At 39.7% G+C, this 22,949-nt stretch overlaps 1 protein-coding gene across 1 annotated transcript; it reads left to right on the top strand.

Annotated features, from left to right (window-relative positions):
• The first annotated feature begins 378 nt into the window (after positions 1-378).
• Slc25a31 (solute carrier family 25 (mitochondrial carrier; adenine nucleotide translocator), member 31) lies at positions 379-17,602 on the top strand. The gene is made up of 6 exons (NM_178386.3): positions 379-734; positions 8,024-8,151; positions 11,999-12,116; positions 13,015-13,169; positions 14,134-14,259; positions 16,376-17,602. Exons 1-6 carry the CDS (start codon positions 500-502, stop codon positions 16,574-16,576), a joined length of 963 nt encoding a protein of 320 aa, NP_848473.2. The 5' UTR covers positions 379-499; the 3' UTR covers positions 16,577-17,602.
• Positions 17,603-22,949: the final 5,347 nt, after the last annotated feature.

A 22,949-nucleotide genomic window follows, 5' to 3' on the forward strand; every position in this document is an offset into this window, starting at 1 on the left:
AAGTCCAGGGTGACTAGACAAACGGCCCCCCGTCTATTCTAGGCCATAGGCTCACGTAGCCCAGGCTAGTGTCTGCACCTGCCGGGGATTACAGGCGTGCAGCATCTGGCCAGAGTGTGCCTTCTGGTAAGTAAAGCAGTAGGTAAATTAACTGTGGACTAAACAGCATTCAGTTAATCACCGGGTTGGTGTAGGCTGAAGGGCCACGCGGCCAGCAGGAGCACTCCGCGCCCCCGCCCCTCTGCAAAAGCTGCTGTGCACTGATTGAGCATGCGCAACTGGAAACACGTGTTATGGTCACATGCCCCACGCCAGGCGCCAAGGCCGTTGGGCGCGCCTGCGCAGCTTTTCCGCCCGTGCCGGATGCGCTGTTCTCCCAGCATCCTCAGCGCCCGCTTTCCCGCCAGGGTAAAGCTGAAGCGGTTTTCCAGTTCTCCTCAGTGTCGCTTGAGTGTTGGTGTGGCCTGCAGGTGTCCGGTTGCCCGGTCCTCTGTCCAACATGTCGAACGAATCCTCCAAGAAGCAGTCTTCAAAGAAGGCGCTGTTCGATCCGGTGTCTTTCTCGAAGGACCTGCTGGCCGGCGGGGTCGCGGCCGCGGTGTCGAAGACAGCTGTGGCGCCCATCGAGCGTGTGAAGCTGCTGCTGCAGGTGCAGGCGTCCTCCAAGCAGATAAGCCCTGAGGCGCGCTACAAGGGCATGCTGGACTGCCTGGTGCGCATTCCTCGTGAGCAAGGTGCGTATGGCGCCGTGCTTGGCCTTAGCATCCCATACACGGGTGGGGGTGACACCGGAAAGGGTGACCCAAAGGAAAAGGGGGTCACCCAGAGGAGGTGACGTTGACAGGGTGGTCCAGAAGAAAGGGGGCGGGGCTTATGCAGAGAAAGGGTGGCCCGGAGAAACGGGGGTCACCTAAAGGAGGGAATCCTACACAGAAGGTGACCACCACGGTAGGAGGTGATTTAGAGAAAGAGAATAACACAGCAGAAAGGGGGTTGTCTAGAGAAAGCCATTTAGGGGGCAGGGTGACCCTGAAGGTGTGATCCCGAGGACGGAAGGGGACTATCTTCTAAATAAGTCATCCAAAAAAGAGGTGACCCTGAGGAAGTGATCCTGAGGGAGCGGATTGACTTAGTAGAAAGGGGAGTCATTCAGATAAGGGGTAACCCAGGGAAAAGGGGTCATTCAAAGAGGGTCTCTCAACCAGTGGGGTGACACCAGAAGGAGTGATGCAGAGGAATTGGGTGACTTAAGTGGAAAGGAGTGTGTTTTCTAGACAAGGGGTGATCAAGAGGAAATGGAAACCAGCCCGAGAAAAGGGAGTGACCCAAAAGAAGGGGGGAGGGCTCAACCAGAAACATGTGTTTAGTTAGGGTGCAAGCAGCTGCCAGCTGTAGCTTAGCAGATGTTTCTTTTTGTTTTTGTTTTTTGGTTTGTGGTGGTGGTGGGTGGTGGTGGTGTTTTGGAGAATGTGCAGGGCCACTGTTTTTTGAGACAAGGTCTATTTAGCCCTTGCTAGCTGGAATTCTCTATGTAGACCTGCTGATACCGAACTTGAGTTGACCTTCCAGCCTATTTTGAGAGTCATGGGATTGCAAAACTGTTCCGTAACCTGTGAAAATTAAGTGTCTTGACCCATTCTAACATGGGTTCCCAAGGTCAGAAAGGCCTTAAGTGTATCTTGTGTGCAGGTGAGACCCTAGCTGCTCTTTCCCTATAGGTCTGTTACATCAGTATTTGTACTTTGAGTACTTGTGCCTGGCTCAGGTTGCATAGTACTATATGTTAAATATTCTAATGGATTAAATATTTCTTGAAGTGGGAAGCTTCTAAGAAGTACAAATACAGATGCATTGGGACCTCTGAGTATTCTGATGCTTAATCAGGGAAAAGCTCTGCTTATTTTGGACAACCGCTGATGACCAGGCCTTTCAATAAGGCAGTCTTCTCGACACAGAATGTAAGAATAATCATAGCAAATGGAATTTTAATATAAGTTCTAAAAACATTTATTAAAATGTACTTTGTGTGTCTTTATGTATGCATTCACATATGCCCTGCATGTATGTGGAGTCAGAGAAAAACTTGCGGGAGACAGTTCTTACCTTCCATTCTGAGTGTACTGGGGATAGAACTCAGGCCATGAGGCTTGGCAACAGGTACATTTACCTGCTGAGCCATCTCATCAGCCCTAACATGGTAATTTTATTTTTTAATTAGATATTTTCTTTATTTACATTTCAAATGTTATGCCCTTTCCTAGTTCCCCTCCGAAAATCCCCTATCCCACACCCACCCACCCCCACTCCCCAGCCCACCCACTCCCATTCCTGGTCCTGGCATTCCCCTATACTGGGGCCTAGAGCCTTTGCAGGACCAAGAGCCTCTCCTTCCATTGATGACCTACTAGGCCATCCTCTGCTACATATATAGCTAGAGCCACAAGTTCCACCATGTGTTTTCTTTGATTGGTGGTTTAGCTCGAAGGAGCTCTGAGGGTACTGGTTAGTTCATATTGATGTTCCTTCTATGGGGCTCCAGTCCTGTTCAGCTTCCTGGGTGTTTCTCTGGCTCCTTCATTGGGGACCTTCTGCTCCATCCAATGGATGACTGTGAGCATATACTTCTGTATTTGCCAGGCACTGGCAGAGCCTCGCAGGAGACAGCTGTATCAGGCTCCTGTCAGCAGGCTCTTGTTGACATCTGCCTAGTATCTGGGTTTGGTGGTTGTTTATGGGGTGGATCCCCAAGTGGGGCAGTCTCTGGATGGTCATTCCTTCAGGCTCTGCTCTGAACTTTGTCTCTGTAACTCCTTTTGTTCCCCATTCTAAGGAGGGACGAAATATCCACACTTTGGTCTTCCTTCTTCTTGAATTTCATGTGTTTTGCAAATTGTATCTTGGGTATTCTAAGTTTCTGGGCTAATCGTCACTTCCCAGAGAGTGCATATCATGTGTGTTCTTTTGTGATTGGGTTACCTCACTCAGGATGATATCCTCCAGATACATCCATTTGCCTAAGAATTTCATAAATTCATTGTTTTTAATAGCTGAGTAGTACTACATTGTGTAATAGATAACACATTTTCTGTATCTACTCCTCTGTAGAGGGACATCTGGGTTCTTTCCAGCTTCTGGCTATTATAAATAAGGCTGCTATGAACATAGTGGAGCATGTGTCCTTATTACAAGTTGGAACATCTTCTGGGTATATGCCCAGGAGAGATATTGCTGGATCTTCTGATAGTACTATGTCCAATTTTCTGAGGAACTGCCAAACTGATTTCCAGAGTGTTTGTACCAGCTTGCAGTCCCACCCGCAATGGAGGAGTGTTCCTCTTTCTCCACATCCTTGCCAGCTTTGCATCTGCTGTCACCTGAATTTTTGATCTTAGCCATTCTGACTGGTGTGAGATGAAATCTCAGGGTTGTTTTGATTTGCATTTCTCTGATGATTAAGGATGTTGAGCATTTTTTCAGGTACTTCTCAGCCACTTGGTATCCCTCAGTTGAGAATTCTTTGTTTAGCTCTATACCACATTTTTAAATAGGTTTATTTGATTTTCTGGATTCCAGCTTCTTGAGTTCTTTGTATATATTGTACATTAGTCCCCTATAGATTTAGGATTGGTAAAGATCCTTTCCCAATCTGTTGGTGACCTTTTTATCTTATTGACAGTGTCTTTTGCCTTACAGAAGCTTTGCAATTTCATGAGGTCCCATTTGTCAATTCTTGATCTTACAGCACAAGCCATTGCTGTTCTGTTCAGGAATTTTCCCCCTGTGCCCACATCTTCGAGGCTTTTCCCCACTTTTCCCTCTATAAGTTTTAGTGTCTCTGGTTTTATGTGGAGTTTCTTGATCCACTTAGACTTGAGCTTTGTACAAGGAGATAAGAATGGATCAATTTGCAATATTCTACATGATAACTGCCAGTTTTGCCAGCACAATTTGTTGAAAATGCTGTCTTTTTTCCACTGGATGGTTTTAGCTCCCTTGTCAAAGATCAAGTGATCATAGGTGTGTGGGTACATGATAATTTTAAAATCAAAGTTAAACAGAAAAAAACAACATTGAACAAAATACAAACAAATCATAGAATCAGTATTACTTTTTTTTTTTTTTAGCTTTTATGGGTTTTGGGTGTGGAATTTTTTATTAACATTGAAATGATTTGACAAAATAAACAATGAAAGCCCTTCATGAACCGTTGCTGATAATGGTTCCTATATTAGCTAACCAGCTTATCAGAAGTCTTAACATCCATTAGTAATTTGGGTTCTATTTGGGAAAACCCATCTAGAAGCCTTAAAAAGAAAATAGATTTATTTGTTGTTTGTTCAGAACAAGAAATGAAGTGGCATCGACTTCAAAGTAGTCCTTTCTTTGCTGCTAGGTCTGTGGTAGAGTTTTCGTAAAATAAAGCAACAAAGAAAGTCTATCCAAGTGAAGCAGTGCTTAACCTAAAGTGCTAGGGAGCAGCCTGGGCAGCATATGAGAGCCGGGCAGTGGTGGCGCATGCCTGTTCCAGCACTTGGGAGGCAGAGGCAGGAGGATTTCTGAGTTCGAGGCCAGTTCAAATATTTAAGTGAACTATTCAAGTCTGGTTTGAGGTCTGTAATTGTATCTTAAGTATTCTGGTCTACAGAGTGTGTTCAAGGACAGCCAGGGCTACACAGAGAAACACTGTCTCAAAAAACCAAAAAAGAGAGAGAGAGAGAGAGAGAGAGAGAGAGAGAGAGAGAGAGAGAGAGAGAGAGAGAGAGAGAGAGAGAGAGAGAGAGGAAGAAAAAAAAGAAAGAAAGTGAGAAAGAAAGAAGGAAGGAAGAAAATTGAGATTGAGGAAGGTACTTTAGGTGGTAACAGCTATTCATAACTGTTGAGTAGAGTAGAGCAGATTAAGGTTAGGACCTATCTCAACTGAATAGAATACCCATCTGCAGAACTGGCAAGATAGCTCAGTGCTAAGAGCACCTGTTCTCTTGTAGAGGGCTCAGGTTTGGTTCTCAATACCCATATGGCAGCTCACAAGCATCTATAATTAGTTCAATGGGTCTGATACCATCTTCTGTCTTTGGTGAACACCAGGCATGCATATGATGCACATACATGAATACAAGCATAATACTCATATACAGAAAATAATGTTTTTCTGAAAAAAAATTTAGATGGACTCTTACTGTGCATTGAACTGTCCTGGAATTCAATATGTAGATCAGGCTAGCTCCAAACTAAGAGATCTGCCTATCTCTACCTCCTGAGTGCTGGGATTAAAGGCATGCACCACCACATCAGGCTTATAACTAAAAATTTAAAAATAGAATGCCTATATAGCAATTGGAACACCATGATGATAGTCCAAGGGCCTACCAAGGTGACATTTGGAGGCCTGTTTCAAAATAGGTGACCAGTCTTTAACTTATCTGCTTCAAATATTTAAGTGAAGTATTCAAGTCTGGCTGTGCTTTTCAAAGCTAATGTAATTGTATCTTAAGTATTTGTCAGGCTTTTTTTCTGAAACTTGAAATAATTGTGTTTTTTTTTTTATTTTAAAAATATACCTCTTGAAGTATGACTTTTGTAACATGAATTAATTTTTGTTTTCCTGGTCCTCATTATCTTTACCTTCCAAGATGTAATCATAAGCAGAACTTGGAGAATGTTCTGTCCTTCCATGTGAATCATTGTTACCTGCATCAGGATAGCCTGTGCTGAGGGGTGGTTCCCAGCAGGAAGAGGGTTGCTACCTAGAGGCAGTTTTGAAACTTTATGGGGGAAATTTTATATGTACAGTTCAGAGGAATATACTTGTATGTCAAATAGCATGAAAGGCAAGGAAGGGTCAGAAGGACTTCTGCAAGTTCAAGGACCGCCTTCACTGCTGCATAGTAAAATCTTTCAGAAAGAAAGGCAAAATTAGTTATACCATTAATTACAAATTAATTCACTCAGGGTCTTGTGATGATTTAAACATATTTTTGTCATGAAAATTTTCATTTGTATTTAGTATGTTAACAAAAGCTACGAGATTCTGTAAATTTTTTTGGTGAAATGAACATCTGGTGCAGAAATCATTATTACAGAATTCCAACAAGTAATTCATGATCTGAATTAGACATTTCCAAAGTGATCATTAGTGTGTATATGAGCCGTGTACTCATTCTAGCTACCTATTTTTGCTTCAGACAAGGTGTCCTCGGATTGACTGCCCAAGTCTGGTTGACTGATCACAAGTTCCTGGATCCAGGTTCTCATGTCTGGGAAACAGAAACTTAGGCCTAGTCTCCCAAACTTCCAGTTTGCAGCCTGTCATGGAGTCATCCTGGCTCTAGCTAATTCAGTCCTCTCACCACAATCAAGCAAACTAACACATTCCTCAGCATGTATAATTAAATCATTTTGTATGTTTTCAGAATGTTTATGGTCTACTTTTTTAGGAAACTTGAAGTATATTCCAGTAGTATTAACAATAGTCACCATCAGGTTCTCAGTTCTGGGACACACACCCCCATCCCAATGAAAGCTATTTGTTTACTTTAACAAAGTTTATATTTCTTTAAAGGGGGGAGGAGAGGCAGAGGCCGATCTCTGTGAGTTCAAGGCCACCCTGGTCTACAGAGCAAGTTCAAGGATATTCAAGGTTACACAGAGAAACCCTGCCTTAAGAAAATAATATTTTTAAAAGTCCCCATACTTTGTGTTAGATATCCAAAACTCCCTCACCCCATATAACTAACGTCTTACTTTCCCCTGGTTATCCCCAAACACACCCCTGCCCAGTCTGTGGGAGCCACCATTCTACTGTCTGCTTATGTTAGATATTTTTAGATTCTACATATAAGTCATAATATGTGGCATTTTTCTTTTTGTGCCTTCCAATTTCACTTAGCATAATATCCTCATGTTTATAAGTGTCATTGGAAATGCTAGGACTATCTTTTAAGGAACAATGATTCTGTTGTGTATATATTCTTCTTTTTTTTATCTGTGGTGGATGATTAGGCATCCTGTATATTGGCTATTGTGTATAGTGCTGTACATGGAAAGGCAGACATCTTCAGCATCCTAATTTTAGTTCCTCTGTATAAGTACTAAGTAGTGGGATTGTAGGCCCTATGGTACTTCTGCTTTTAGTTTTGCAGAGGATCCCATATATTATATAATGGTTCATCTTTTTCTCTATATACTTATAATACTTTTATCTTTTTGAAAGTAGCTAACAAATACAAAATAACTGTGACTTTAATTTGCATCCCCCTCATTTTCAAGTCTGGAATAAGTAAACATTTCATTTTATGAATTCACTGTTTTTTGAATGTTTGTTTTTAAAGACCTGATTTGGGGCATTCTCTAAATTTGGACTAGAGATACCTTATTCAAAAGTGCATAGTCAAACCACTTGGCACTTTGAAATCTCCTGAAAATAATGAAGACTATGGAAGAGTTAACTGTCGTACTCTAGAGGGGCTCTAGAATATAAGGATAACTTTAAGCACATGGTGATTGAGTCATGAAAGTTGGGCAGTACACGGAGAATTTACTTCAACAGACCAGGAGAAACTACTTTGAAATAAAATGGACCAACTCCTCTTACCCCACCCAACAGTCCTCCTCTCCCCTTTTGGTAAATTCCAGCCCTCTTTCAACTTGGTTCCAGAACATAAAAAGAAGGAAGCATAGTTCCTGTTACCCCACTTTTCTTCTCATGGCTCTGTGTGTAAATCAGTAGGTGGATCTGTTTATTTGGTCTAGTGTACTCACAGATAACAGCTTTATTACTGTAGGAATTGGCATCAAGGTTCGGGGATGAGGCCAGAGGTTACTAGTGAGCTCTGCATTTTCCCCATGAATGAATCTTGCTATATTTGTTTAGCTAATGACTTCTTTTGTTAAGTTCTTCAGATTTCCTGTTTAAAGTGAATAAATTGGGATGGGCTGCATAGTTAATGTTGCATTTTTTTTCCTTCAGTAGATTTGTTTTAGAAAACTTTTTACTAATGCAAAATTTATGCGTTCAATTCTATAGGATTTTTAAGTTATTGGCGTGGCAATTTGGCAAATGTTATTCGATACTTTCCAACACAAGCCTTAAACTTCGCTTTTAAGGACAAATACAAAGAACTTTTCATGTCTGGTGTTAATAAAGAAAAACAGGTAATTATGTTTCAATATGCCTAAAATTTTCTAAGAAACTATTGAATTTGTCTTTCTTATGTCTTATTTAGACTGAAGGTACTCTGGTAAAAACGATATAATAATTGTAAAAATAATAAAAATAGAACACAATGTTGAAAGTTAGCATATATTAAGTAATAAAAAATATATAAAATTTGTATGTTATCTTCAACAAATTTCATGAAATCTCTTAGTTTCAGTAACTAGGGATCGCTTGTCTCAATGCATTATACCCCAGAGTCAATGTTAAATGTAATTCATATCTTATAATTACTGCTTTTTGTAAGCATAAAGGAGCCACCATTAGATTTATATTTCTTACCGCAGTGGGTTGCTTATTCCCTAAAGATGTGAATTGTCTTTCCTTTAAGAAAATCAAGTGTTAGAGAAGTTGTTGGACTGTAGTTCAGTAGTAGTTGCTTTGCATGTGTGGAACTCTGGGTTTAATCTCCAACACAGAAGCAAAGACAAGAAAAAAGGTCAAGCCCAAAGAAAATTGTATAATAGAAGAGATACCTTAGACAAAATATTTGCTGCAGAAGCAGGATTTGAGTTTTAACTTCACAGCTCATATTTAAAGAGAATTGGAGCCCAGGGGTATGCCCTTGTAGTCCTCATGCAGGCGAGGAATCTCATCCTTGGGGCTTACTGCAAGCCATGCCAGCCTAACCAGTGAGCTCCAAGGCAGTAAGAGAGCCTGGCTCAGACAGATAGCACCTGAGGAATGACACCCAGAATTGTCCTTTGCCCTTCACATGAACACACATAGAGCAAACACAAAATATATAAGGGCGTGGGAAGTTTAATAGTATAGTAAACTTTTTAATAATTAAGACTAAACTAAAAAGTACAGTAAATATGTAAGCCAGTCACCTCATTTGTAACTATCATACCAAAACAGAAACAGGATATATATTTAAAAAAAAAAAAAAGGAAACAAGGCAGGATCCTTGTTGGGCATGGGTCGAGGTAGAGGGAGCCTTCAACAGAATTCCAGCTCATGAAGTCCAGCAGCACATCAGAATGAAAAGAAACTGTTGATTATGACGAAATGGGATTCATCCCAGAGTTCAAGGATAGTGCAGCTTAAAAGAAGTTTTAGGTGTGATATGTCACACCTAAACAGTATAAAGGACAAAACCCATGTATTTTGATCATCTCAATATCCCAATTTGAACAATGGATGGACTCTTCAGAAAGAAAAGCATTGAGTAATTATTGGAATTACATTCCATGTTAATCCAAGTGGACATGAAACAAAAAATACATGCCATTCCATCTGACACAGTACAGTTAATATTCTTCTCAAGTATATGTGGAAACTTTTTCAGAATAGGAGAATTCTTATGTTAAATAACAAAACAAGTCTTAAGGAGACTGAAATATTAAATACCTTTGCTGACTAGAATGGAATGGCTTAAACATAAGAGGATGAAAGTGCAATATTGTAAAATCTTAAATTAGTAACATAATTGAAACTTCTATTGACTATTAGCCTTCCTTGGGTTGTTTAGTTTCATGTTTAATGTAGTGTTGGATGAGTAGTTATATAAATTCAGGGTCACTATTCTGCCTGAGCAGTCTGCCTCCCATTCTCCTTTTGCTTATATTTGCCTATCATATTTTTATAAGTTCTACATGCACTACATGAACTTTTTTGAATAATAAAATAGATATTATTCACCCCAAGTCAGTAATCTGCCTTCTTTTTTATTCATGGAGGAAATAATAGATTTACTAGAATTTAAGATTCAGGTTATAAGTCTTTATGTTATGTGTCATGTTTGGTTGACTGATAAGAAGAAGTAGAGCTTCACTTGAGTTTGATCAGGCAGAAGGGGTGATGACTGGCACTTGGACTTGAGCAGATGGCCTCTCAAGGGACCAACCACATACCTGCCCTTTCTCTCCAGGATCACCTCCTGTGGGAGTCGTCTTCTTACCTCCTTTTCATGGGTGTATTTTGTATAAGCAGTCTTCCTCAATACTGCTCCCCTATTTTAGGTAAATTATATGTTTGTAATATAAGGTTAATATCATAGTGATTTTTAATGGCCTTTATGTCAGAGGATCTGTCAGCACCATCTGAAACACTATATGTGTATTTATGTACATATGTGATTTTCCTCCTGTCTGGAAACAAGTCTATCTCTTCTAGCTTTTAAAAACTCAAAAGTATCAAATATCAAAAAAATAATGTTTTCATTTCTACTCTTACTAATAACTAAATAGACTCTCTAATATCTTATGTCTGATCCCTAAGAAAGTCCAGATCAGCTCGTGTTTTTCTGCCAGATTATCATGGGTTAGTTACCCCAGAGTTATATGCAATCTCTCGATCCAATTATCTATCTGCCTGTAACTGTGTGACACAGTAGTACAGATGCATTTCACTTAAAAGGATCCATGAGAGTTATAAAATAATCAGTAGCATTTGCCTATCTATGTCATTAAAACAAGTATTTATTGAATATATGTCTCTGGGCAAAATCCCATGACTTGTTTTGTGAAAAAGTAGATGACCTAAGAGCCTGGCATGCAGCCAAGGGGAACAATTGGTTGATAGATAAACTCAGATGTATCATCCATATAGCACTATTATTTAGCAGTTAAACAGATGAAGTGTAGTAGTAGATGTTGCCACATGAATCAACTTTAAAAGCATTATCAAATGAAAACAAAACGAGCACAGATAAGTCTGCATGTTGTGTTAGTTTGTCCGTATGAAATCTCCACAATTGACGCTTTAGAGACAAAATGAGTTCCTAGAGCTCAAGAGTTAGGAAGGATGTAGACTGACTTGTAAAGAGTTAGGAAGGATGTAGACTGACTTGTAAAGAGTTAGAAAGGATGTAGACTGACTTGTAAAGAGTTAGGAAGGGTGTAGACTGACTTGTAAAGGATATAGGGTTTCTTTCGAGGTGATAAAGATATCTTAAAAGTGTGGTGATAGTTATTTAACTCTGAACCTAACTTGCTGAATTGTATTCAAGGAAAAGTTGTATGAAGTGCGAATTGTAACTACATTTATTAAATAAAAATAATCTTGGCCTCAAGAATGTAAGTATATATAAATAACTACATTTGAAAAATTTAAGTACAATATTAAAAGTCTGGTTACAGTGACACATTTTGGTTTGGTCCTTTAGTTCTCTGACATAAAATGTTGATAGGAAGAGGCTATGACCATCAAGTTTTACAGGACCGGCGATGAGTTGCTTCATAAAAGAAGTAGATGTTAGCTGGGCGGTGGTGGCGCATGCCTTTAATCCCAGCACTCGGGAGGCAGAGGCAGGCGGATTTCTGAGTTCGAGGACAGCCAGGGCTACACAGAGAAACCCTATCTCGAAAAAACAAAAAAACAAACAAACAAAAAAAACAAAAAACAAAAAAAGAAATAGATGTTAAAGCATGAAACAACTGTCTACTAGGAAAGGATAAAGTTAGGAGTTTCAAACTGTCCAAGACTTAAAACTAACACTAGAAATATTAGCACTGAGTATAGCAGGAGACTGAATATGAATAGAATATTTCACTTTGATCTTATTGGTTACAAAGGCCTTCTGCCCTGCATTTTCCTTAACAGTTCCAGTTTAGATAATCAGTTCTTTTCCCATAAGCCCTTAATGCTGTCCTGGGCTCTTCTCAGCATGGAAGTGGGGTGGGAGAGAATAATGGATATGAGAGAAACGTTTTGCATGTTGTTATAGATGTTTATAAGAGCAGTTTATAAATCTTGGGCTTTTTAACCTTTGTGAAAATTAGTTCATTAGCTATTTGAACAGTTAGATTCTATAGTTTAATGCTTTTTAAATTTGTGTTTTAGTTCTGGAGATGGTTTCTAGCAAACCTGGCTTCTGGAGGGGCTGCTGGAGCAACATCCTTGTGTGTAGTATACCCACTAGATTTTGCCAGAACCCGATTAGGTGTTGATATTGGAAAAGGTACAGAGTTTTGTTGTTGTTGTTGTTGTTGTTGTTGTTGTTTGTTTTGTTTTGGTGAGGGCTGTTTTTCTTTTCTGAGACAGGGTTTCTCTGTGTAGACCTAACTGTCCTGGAACTTACTCTGTAGATTAGGCTGGCCTAGAACTCAGAGATCTGCCTGCCTCTGCTTCCTGAGTTCTGGGATTAAACATTGTACTGAGTTTTTATAAGCATTAACTATTTCTTTGTACTTTGAATCATTTGTGTGCCAAAATTGTTACCAAATACAAGTTTTTTGAGATTTAATTATGTGTATCTGTCTGTGTGAGTGAATGCCATGTTTGTAGAGGCCAGAAATGAGTGTTGGAGTCTCTGGAATTTAAGTTGCAGGCACTTGTGACCCATCTAGCCTAAATGCTGGGAATTGAACTCATGTCCTCTGGAAGAACAACAGACACCCTTATATTAGAGTAACTAATTTTTCTTTCTCTTTAAAATTAGAGAAAATGGAAATGGACATTTAACAGTAGTGAACACAAAGCTTGTTTGTAACTGTTTTTTTTTTTTTTTAATCATAGATCCTTCTGTATTTGTTGTTTATAGTGATTCTTTTTCTCTGGGTGACAAACAACTCTCACCCTGGAGATTGCCTTTGTTTCCTCCCAAGTATTTTTTCATAATTTCTGACAATTTGGACGAAATAGTTCGAGTCAAGCTGCCTAAATTACTTTTGTAAGAGATTAAAATTTTCAGGTAATTTCTTTTGAAATACTTTTTGAAACCTTCCTTGGATGAATGGGAAGATTATTTGTGTCCTTTAATTAGAAATTTTATCATTTGAATCTTTAAAATGTTTAATTACTTTGGCTAAAATGTTTGATATAAATGTTACCTAATAGTTTCCAATGCTTTATTTTAGGTCCTGAGCAGCGGCAGTTCACGGGTTTGGGTGACTGCATTATGAAAATAGCCAAGTCAGATGGACTGATTGGTCTATACCAAGGGTTTGGTGTCTCTGTTCAGGGTATCATTGTTTACCGAGCCTCTTACTTTGGAGCTTATGACACCGTTAAGGTAATTGGTGACTTTAAGTGGGTCTAATAAACACATGGTTTGTTCTTTTTACTCTAATCAGTGTATTCTAATATATAATTAAATACATAAAACAAAATGAATGATAAAATAGGAGAAAAGAAGCTGGGCGTGGTGGTGCACGCCTTTAATCCCAGCACTTGGGAGGCAGAGGCAGGCTTCTGAGTTTAAGGCCAGCCTGGTCTACAGAGTGAGTTCCAGGACACCCAGGGCTACACAGAGAAACCCTGTCTTGAAAAAAGAAAAATAGGAGAAAAGAAATTTTATTAATCCATCAGTGTCATAATTAGTTAAGTTATAACTATTCTGACTGATTTTACATGATCATTTTGTCAACAATGAAGCATTTAAGGTTTTTGCAGAAAGTGTCCTCGTTTGACCTCCATATCTTTAGCAGAAAAAAAAGACATGTTCTAACTTTTTCTGATTTATGTTAATTTTATTATCACTTTATATGCAGATAATCAGTGTAGGAACTAGGGAAGGGTTAATTAAATGTGGCTTGGTTTATGCACTGGCTGCTGTTGGATTCTGGTACTTTCCAGGTTCCTTTGTAGTTTGACTTTTGAGTTCAGACTTTAATAGCACTTTTTAATGGAGGAAAAAGACAGATGGCTGCCACTTTGAACTGTTACTTAGTTCTAGAAACCTTATTAAGTGTTCTACAATTTCATGATCTTAACAATTGCTAAGAAACATATTCATTAAATTACAAGCAAAACATCTTTGCTCTTAACCACTGTAGCATGTATCTCTGAACCAGATCCAGGGCCTCTGCTTGATAGGTAGGCACTACTGACCTTCTTTCTCAGCTACAGTTGCTTGTTTTTGTTTTTATTGCATGTTAAATATTTCATCTTTTATATATGTATAAAACTTTTAATTAAGAATTTAATATAACTTTGGAAAATTAGATTATTGCTTACTTGATGTATTTTTCTCCTAGGGCTTATTGCCAAAGCCAAAGGAAACCCCATTTCTTGTCTCTTTTATCATTGCTCAAATCGTGACTACCTGTTCTGGAATACTCTCCTATCCCTTTGACACAGTTAGAAGACGTATGATGATGCAGGTAATGTATTTGTAAGTTTAACTGACTCAGTCTGTACCTTACAAACACAGATGTGATGTTTTTGAGTTTCAGAGACCTTTCAGCTGAAGGTCAGTTTGTTTCCTACTGTAAAAGAGTCAGCAGCCAGCAAAGCGTCCTTTCTGCTGTGAAAACAAAAAATGCCTTTCCACGCCTTAATTCCTGGGAGCGTGGATGGGATGATAGAGACTGGATGAATTTATTCATCTTTTTACATTTTTGGAATAATTATTATTTGACGTGTATGGATGTTTTGCTTTTGTGTATGTCTGTGTGTGCACCACCTGTGTGCCCAAGGTAGATAGGAGAGGGCATTTGATACTTAGGAACTCAATTTACACATGACTGTGGGCTACCATGTGAGTTCTGGAAATCAAACTTAGGTCCTCTGAAAGATCAGCGAGTGTTCTAAGCAGGGAGGAATCTCTTCAGCTTCAAGTGTATCCATCTTAACTGAAATATTACCTTAAGCAAAGTAAACTCAGTTATAGGGTATTAGCAAAACAATTTCCTCTTTGCTATATTTTGATAAAAAGTTTGTAATTTTGAACTCCCAAGGTTTTAAAAGTATTTAAAATATCCCATGTTCCAAACATAAATCTGCAAATTTTATATATTCCATCTCTTTCATGTTACATTCATTTCTTCACTAAACATTTGAATGCTTAATCTACACCAATTTGTGGTGATACAGAAAGTCTAAAACCTATACCCAAACTCATAGTGCATTATTGAAGGAACACAACTAAGGACTAAAAAGTGTGCAGAAAATCAAGGAATGCACACTAAGGTGATCAGATGAAGCTCCCCAAAATAAAAGCCTGGGGAAACACTGAGGGGAAACCATGGCATATGCAGCTGTCCTTGTGACAGTGACTTTGACACATTTCTGAGGCAGTAATTCTGTAGTTCTAGGTTCGTTTCCCTGAAATGTTTTTGATAGACTTACTTTTCTGCTTTCTGAGTTTTAAAAATAATTATCATGAAGTTTGTTGTATGTTACTCTAAGTCTCTACTCCCCTTTGTCTACATTCTCCTTGACAGTCTAACAATTTGGAGCCATTCTTCTTCTCTGACACATGCCTTAGAGAGAATTCCCCAAGTGTTTCAAAGATTTAACTATGATTTAAACTCTTCATGTTTTATTTTCATTATCTTTTAACTGAAAAATATCTTTGTGTGTTCGTGTTTATATAGTCTTGTGTGTGTGTGTGTGCTACTACTGTCTCACTCACACACACACACACACACACACACGAATTATTGTGAAGGTCGTAGGACAACCTCAGGTGTCAGACCTTATTTTGTACCTTGCTTAACACAGGGTATCTGGTTTACCTGCTAGTACCAGGTTAGCTGATCCTTACGCTTCCAGAAAACTCTAGTCCCCATCTCCCATCTCACTGTAGGAGCAATAGGACTACAGGTATGCCCTAAGACTTCAGGCTTCAAGTGGATTTGGGGGATCTGAAGTCAAGCCCTGAGCCATCGCCCCGTCATATACTCTGATGTTTGTTTTCTAGATCTTTTATGACTTATGCTTATGTACTTATCCCTACTTGTGTGTGTGTGGGGGGGGGGGGAATTGGATTTTGGGTTTTTCAAGACTCAGATCTGCCTCTGCAAGTGCTGGAATTAATGGCTTGCACCACCACCATGCAGCTTTTCCTACTTTTTAATGTTTATGTTATTTAAAAAAAACTCTTAAAGCTCATCAGTCTCCTCCTAATGTTAATTATTCCAGATTTAATTTAGAGAGTCTTGGTGTTCTTTAGTTTTCCAAGTTTTCTTTAAAAATAAAAAATTTCCTGATCTCTAAACATACATATTTTCCTAGTGTTAATTTTGTTCTGAGTCTTTTAGTTAATTGACATGTGGTAAGATTAAGCTATGATTTATGTCATGTCATCCTGTAACATTTGTCAAATGATGTATGGTCAGTTTTCAAGTGATTGTGAAAAGTGTGAAAAATTTTCACTCCCTTGGTACAGTATTAACTATATTCTCAGTAACTCAACACAGTATTAGTTTTCATCTATAGTACTGATGTCCTAAAAGATAATAAACTGATAGAAAATTATTTGTCATTTTAACTTAGAGTGGGGAATCTGATCGGCAATATAAAGGAACCATAGACTGCTTTCTGAAAATCTACCGTCATGAAGGAGTTCCTGCCTTCTTCCGTGGTGCCTTCTCCAACATCCTTCGTGGCACAGGGGGTGCTTTGGTCTTGGTGTTATATGATAAAATCAAAGAGTTCCTCAACATTGATGTTGGAGGTAGTTCATCAGGAGATTAAATTGAGAAATGCATATTTCTAATGTAAAAACATGAAAATTACATAGCTGCCATTTTTATATATTTTGATAGTGTGTTACTACTGTCAGTGTCTCTTACAGTATTTGTTCTGCAATAAAGAAAAGATTTTTTTTTCAAGATTTTAGTATTAAAAGTCAGGACAAAAATTTTTTTCACTTAGACCCAGAATCATATATTAAGGCATTTTATTATAGGTAGTGTATGTTACTTCTGTTAAAAAATTCTTACACTTGTGATGAACACCATATAATGTGAAATATGAGGAAGTGTCTTTAAACTTCAATTTGCTTAGTACAACAGTAATCCCATCTTTTAGGAATTGTATTGTATGACCAATAGTTGAAAAGTTGATAATGACTTAGTGACACTATCAAACTATTTGAAAAGTATAGGTTGGGCTATTTGCTAATGTTTAGTCTTGCTAGTGTATATAAATCTTTGAACAAGAAATCTCTGGACATTAGATTTTGTATTCTGTATCAATAATAAAGCAAGCTCAAAACTATTGTAATGAGCCTTTTTCCCCAGCTCTCATGCAGGACACACACAGACACACACACTAACTTTATAAGCACACCATAGAACATTTTTATTGAAGTGGAGCTGGCTTACAGTTAGCCAACAAAAGATGTCTTCAAGCTGAATATGGTGGAATGTGCACATAATCCTAGCACTGTAGGAGACTGAAGCAGGCAGATCCAGAGTTCAAGCCAGTCTGCCTTCCTAGAGACACCCTGTATCAAAACAAAATTTCCCTAAGAAGGGGTAGATGCTATTTCCAAGGTTTTGTAGGAGATTCTCATTTTTTTTCAGAGATGTAAAACCAAGTACATTCAAAATACACAAGATTTTCCAGTTTGGTGGGTAAAAGAATGTTAAGCCAGTAGAGAAAAACTATTTTATGGAATTTTGTGAGGCTACAAGTTGGCATAATGAAGTAGAACATTTTCCTGTTGCTTGGGCTAGATATATTTCAATGACAATTATTTAAAATAAATGGTATTACTCAAAGGAAAAAATAACTTAGCATAGTTTCTTGTAGTAGTCAATGTAACAGAAGTCAGAAAGAAAAGGGAAATTCTTTCAGAAGAAAGATATAACAAAAATATTACTTGTAATAGTTTCCCACATAAAGATGAACTAAATTATTACTACTTCTGGAGTCATGCTTAGAAAAAAGGAATTTTGAAAGTTCTAAATGGCACAGGTAAAGGCCAAAGAAACTACATTACTAGACTCCAGTCAAGGTATAGTCAAGAAAGAAAAGTTAGATACTTAGCATCCTAGGCAGAGCTGAACCATGTATGACACTAAACCGTTAATCAGAGATCAGTTACAGTGAACAAAACAATGTAGACTTCACAGGGAAATAATTGTTGATATCAAGACAGATGTTGGGAAAGCACAGCAAAAATTTGCTTAAGGTGGATACCAAATTGTGCTGAATTTTACAGCCTTGTTTCATAAGTTTCTCTACATTCTTTTTCTAAAACTTTTAGAAGTTAGAGCAATTTTTCCCCCCGGAATATTTAAGTCAATATGCAGACTAAAATTAAACAGTGAATTTAAACTAATATGTATAGTTTCTGTTCATGTGTATTTAAGTGAATGGGACTTAGCAAAGTGCAATTTATTCAAGTGTTATTGAACCTGATGTAGTAGTATATGGATGTATATTTTTTTCAATCAGTTCTATAAAATAGAACTGTGGGAGGCAGATTTTTTTTTTGCTTTTGTATTTTTTTTTACTGTCTGAGAATTTCATACATGAATATAATATATTTGATCAAATGCACTCCCCTCCAGTTTCTCCTCTATCCATATCAGGACTATTTCTTACCAACTTTTTGTATAAGTGTTTTAAACCCAGAGTCCATTTAGTGAGCATGGATGTAGGACAGTCGGCTGGAATATGGGGGTAGCCTCCCAGGCTGCATCTGTGAAGAAACTGATTCTCCAGCAGCCACCAGTTACTAGTAGCTCCTCAGCAGGTGATAGTACTTGAAGAGCCCCTCCCCTGTCCATGCTTGGATTCTGAATGGCTTAATCTTGTGCAGGTCTCGTGCATTTAATTACATCTATGAAAAATCTGGCAAATACTATTTCTGATGCAGACATCTACCTCTAACTCATTCAGTCTCTCTAAAACTCCTTTTCTACTATGATTTCTGAACTGCTGGGCTGTGAGATAGATGATGGATGGATGGATGGATGGATGGATGGATGGATGGATGGATGGATGGATGGATGGATAAATAATAGACATCTTCACATATTGACCAATTGTAGGTTTCTATTAATTGCTCCCTTGTGTAAAAGAAGCTTCTCTGAAAAGGGTTAAGAGAAACACTCATCTGTAGGTCTATATAGGAACTGAGCAGCAGTTTATCATCATTTAGCTGAGTAGTAGTATAAGGTTTTCCCACTAGGCCTGTGACCTAGACAGCAACAGGTTTTTGTCCCAGGTAAAGATATAAGGCATGAGTTCTGCCTTGTGAAGCTAGCTTTAAATCCAGTCAGAAAGTGGTTACTCCCCGTTTCCTTGAAATCCATTCCACCATTGCCCCTTAGTTTTCTTCCTTTTGTGGGTATTCCAATTTAGATACACATACATGAAGATTCAAATCTTGGATCCATATATGAGAGAGAACACATGGTATTTGTCTTTCTATGTCTGGGTTACCTCACTCTGAATGATTATTTCTAGCACCATCCATATCTTCAAATTCCACAATTTTATTTTTCGTACACCAGAATAATATTCCATTTTTTATATGTAGCACATTTTCATTATCCATTTACCAGCTGATGAACATCTGGGTGGTTTCCATTTCTTGGCTGTTGTGACTGCATCAGCAATGAGCATGGGTGAACAAGCGTCTTCAGAGGATGGAGTTCTTCTGGAATAGGAATGGTATAATAGGTAGAGCTTGTGGTTGCAGATCGAGTTCCAGGTTTTGAAGAACCTCAGCCTTGATTTCCTTAGTGGCTCTACATCTCTCAGCAGTGAATAAGTGTCCCCTTCTTCCACACTGGCATTTTTTGTCTTTTTTTTTTAACCTTGGCACTTCTGATTGAAGCTAAAACGTCAAATCTTTTTTAAACGTTTTATTCTTTGAGTTTCACATCAGGCACCCCAGTCTCATTCATCTCCTCATTACTTCATATCCACCCTTTGTGCTTGCAGCCTCCCTCCAAATGAAAAACAAACAAACAAAAAACCCAAAACATAGGGAACATCTCATCATGGAAGCTATAATATGTCCTGGTGTGTCCCACACATCTTCACTCCCAAATGTTCATTGCAATGAGTCAGTTGGTCTGGTTTGAGATGTCTGGCTTCTGTGACATCATCAATATTGAATCTTCATCGGGACTTCTCCTGGTTATTCTGGTTTTGCCCTGGGTCTTGGAGCTCCTACAGCTTTGGATCAACAGGACTGTCATGTGTCCTAACCATTTTCAGATGGTGTAGATTTTGGGGTGGGCCGACTCAGAGTCTTGGATCTGTACCTGGGTGGTAGCTGAGCTGGTCAGCATACTTGCTCTCCTATTAATACCACCAGGGTGAGTTCTCCAGCAGTGCCTCAGCTAGGCCACCTGCCACTAAGCTCTCCTCTCATGTCCCCAGGGCCGGCTCACCGGCACCCAGGCCCCAACGCCAGCTCCACTGTGCTGCCCAGTCCAGGTAAGGGCTTACTCTCCCAAGTGCTGCAGCCTGTGAGGAGCTGGGCCAGCGCTCCTGCTCTCCTGACCCTGAGACCAGCTCTCCTAACTGCCCAAGTGGTGATGGTAGGGAGTGAGTGGGGGCACATCACCCCTGCACCCACACCACATCACAGCTGACAAGTGGCAGGGTCAGCTCTCCCTTGCTCTTACCCTTGGTGCTGGCTCACCTGTGCCTCCTAGACCAGGACCAACCCTACTGTGCTGCCCACTCTCCTGAGTGCCGCAGGCAAGGGGCACAGCTAGCTCTTCTGCTCTCAGGAACCCCAGGGTCAGATCTTCCTACTGCCATAGGTGGTGAGGAGTAATGGGGAAAGGCATCACATACACCCTACCACCACCTCAGGGCAGAAGAGTGGCAGGGCCAGCTCTCCCACTCAGGGCTGGCTTGCCTGCATCCCCACCACCCGGGGTCAGCTTTACAGTGCTGTCTAGGTGAGGTGCAGAGTCACAAAGTGCTAAAGCTGGTGAGGTACAAAGCTAGCTCATGACCCTGTGGGCAGCTTTTCCATCTGTCGGAGGTAGCAGGGGGCACCACCTCTGCTGTGTCACCCCATGCCAGATGAGTGGTAGGGTCAAATCTCCCACACTCCTGCCCTCAGAGCCAGTTCACTCACACACTTGCCACAATGGCCAGCTCCACTGTGCTGTCTGATCAAGGTCCTGCTCTCCTGAGTGCTGGTGAGAGATGGGGCCAGCTCTCCAGAATGCCACATCCATGAGGGGCAGCATCAGTTCTGCACATCCACGTGATCCCCTGTGGCTGCCACAACCAGGACATCCCCATGTTCTCTAGTGGTAACAGGAGCCAGACATCAACATGGAACCCTGCCACTGTGTAGCCACAGAACCAGACATGGTCCTCAGTCACCTCAGACTGGGACCTCACCAGGGCCTTAGGTGGCAGGGCTGGCCATTCACAACAGGCTACTACTCTCCACCCTTGAGTCTCCAGTTTCCTCTCTTAAAAATGCTCAAGGTGCTCCACTTCTCCTTCTCTCCCATCTGTACGCCACATACTCACACATTGCAGTGGCTCCTGGCCATGGCTGGCAGGTCCCTGGGTGATATCCTCCATCCATGCTGTGTGACATAGTAATAAACAGGTGTCAATAGCCCACCTGTGTCATGCTCCAGAGGGCAGGTCTGTGGGTAGCATGGTGGCCTACAGTCTGTGTCTGTCTTCCTTCTCCCATGCTGTGCTATGCGGATTTGATTTGACTTAAATTGATTTTTATGACTCCTAGGCATAAAACAGCTTTGGCCACCAAACCCAGGCATCAAGCTAGGATGAACAAAGGACTGCCATCTGCCATGTCCCTGGCTGATATAAGAACACCAACCACCACCAACAAGGTATTTCTTTGCCCTTGCTCGGGGAGGTTCAAAAATAATTTTAATTTACATTTCCCTAATGATTAAAGATATTGAACATTTGAAAAAAAATATTTCACAGCCATTTGTATTTCTTTTTTTGAGAACTCTGTTTAATACCATACTCTAAATTTTAATTTGGTTGTTTCCTTCATGTTTAGTTGGAGTGTGTTTTTTTTAGTTAGTTTTTTTTTTTTTGTATTGTTTTTTGTTGGGTTTTTGTTTGTTTGTTTTTTCAGTTCTTTGTGTATTCTAGACCCCACCCCTCTGTCAGGTGTATAATTGGTAAAGATTTTTTTCCAATTCTGAAGATACTCTTCATTTGAATGTTTACATTCTTTGCTGTTCAGAAGCTTTGTCATGTAACGAGGTGTCCTGTTCGTCCATTGATGGTCTTAATTTGCCTCTTCTACCAGGATCCTGTTCAGAATGTCTTTTCCTGTACTTAGAACCTACTTTCTCCTCCTTTCTTTTTCCAGGTCCTGGATCCATTTGGAGTTGAGTGTTTTTCCAAGGCGAGAAAAAAAGGGATCTGTTTAATTCTTCTACTTGTAGATATCCAGTTGAACAAGCATCATTGGGTGAAGATGCTATCTTTTCCCCATGTGTGCTTTTTGGCCTTAAAAATGAGATGGCTGTAGGAGTGAAGGCTTATATCTTGGTCCCCAATTGTATCCCAGTGTGCCTGTTTTTATGCCAGTGCCATGCTGATTTTATCACTGTAGCTCTGTAATATATCTTGAAATCAAGGATGATGATTCCCCTAGCGTGTTTTTATTGTTCAGGACTTGTTTTTTGTTGTTGTTGTTGTTTGTTTGTTTGCTTGCTTTTTATTTGTTTTTCTTGTGTTTTGTTTTGTTTTGTTTTTGCTGTCCTAGGTCTTTAGTGTTTCCATATGAATTGTGAGCTTATTTTTTTTCAATTTCTGTGAAGAATTGCATTGGAATTTTGGTGGGGATTGTACTGGTACTATGACCATACTTTTTGGCTACTTTTATCTACCACCCTAGTCCCCATCAGCCCCCCAACACTAGGTGGGAGAGAAAGAAGGTTAGAGGGGGGAAGGGGTCTAGACCTTTATAGGCTGCTTTCCTGATGGTTAGGGGAATCAGGTCCCTTGGGGGAAGTCCAGACTTCATCCTCAGGATATCTCTCCTTTCTTCTTCTTGTCACTTTGCTTATGACCACTTGACAAACCATAACAGTAGTGGTGGCAGCAGCCGGGGAGGCCATTGCCACCGCCTCTCTTGAGG

This window comes from Mus musculus, chromosome 3, assembly GCF_000001635.26.
Source record: "Mus musculus strain C57BL/6J chromosome 3, GRCm38.p6 C57BL/6J".
Classification (NCBI taxonomy): domain Eukaryota; kingdom Metazoa; phylum Chordata; class Mammalia; order Rodentia; family Muridae; genus Mus; species Mus musculus.

Coding starts and splice junctions, on each gene's coding strand:
- Slc25a31 (NM_178386.3), top strand. CDS start 500: ATGTCGAACGAATCCTCCAAGAAGCAGTCTTCAAAGAAGGCGCTGTTC. Junction 8,152..11,998: donor GTGTTAATAAAGAAAAACAG/GTAATTATGTTT, acceptor TTTGTGTTTTAG/TTCTGGAGATGGTTTCTAGC. Junction 14,260..16,375: donor GAAGACGTATGATGATGCAG/GTAATGTATTTG, acceptor ATTTTAACTTAG/AGTGGGGAATCTGATCGGCA.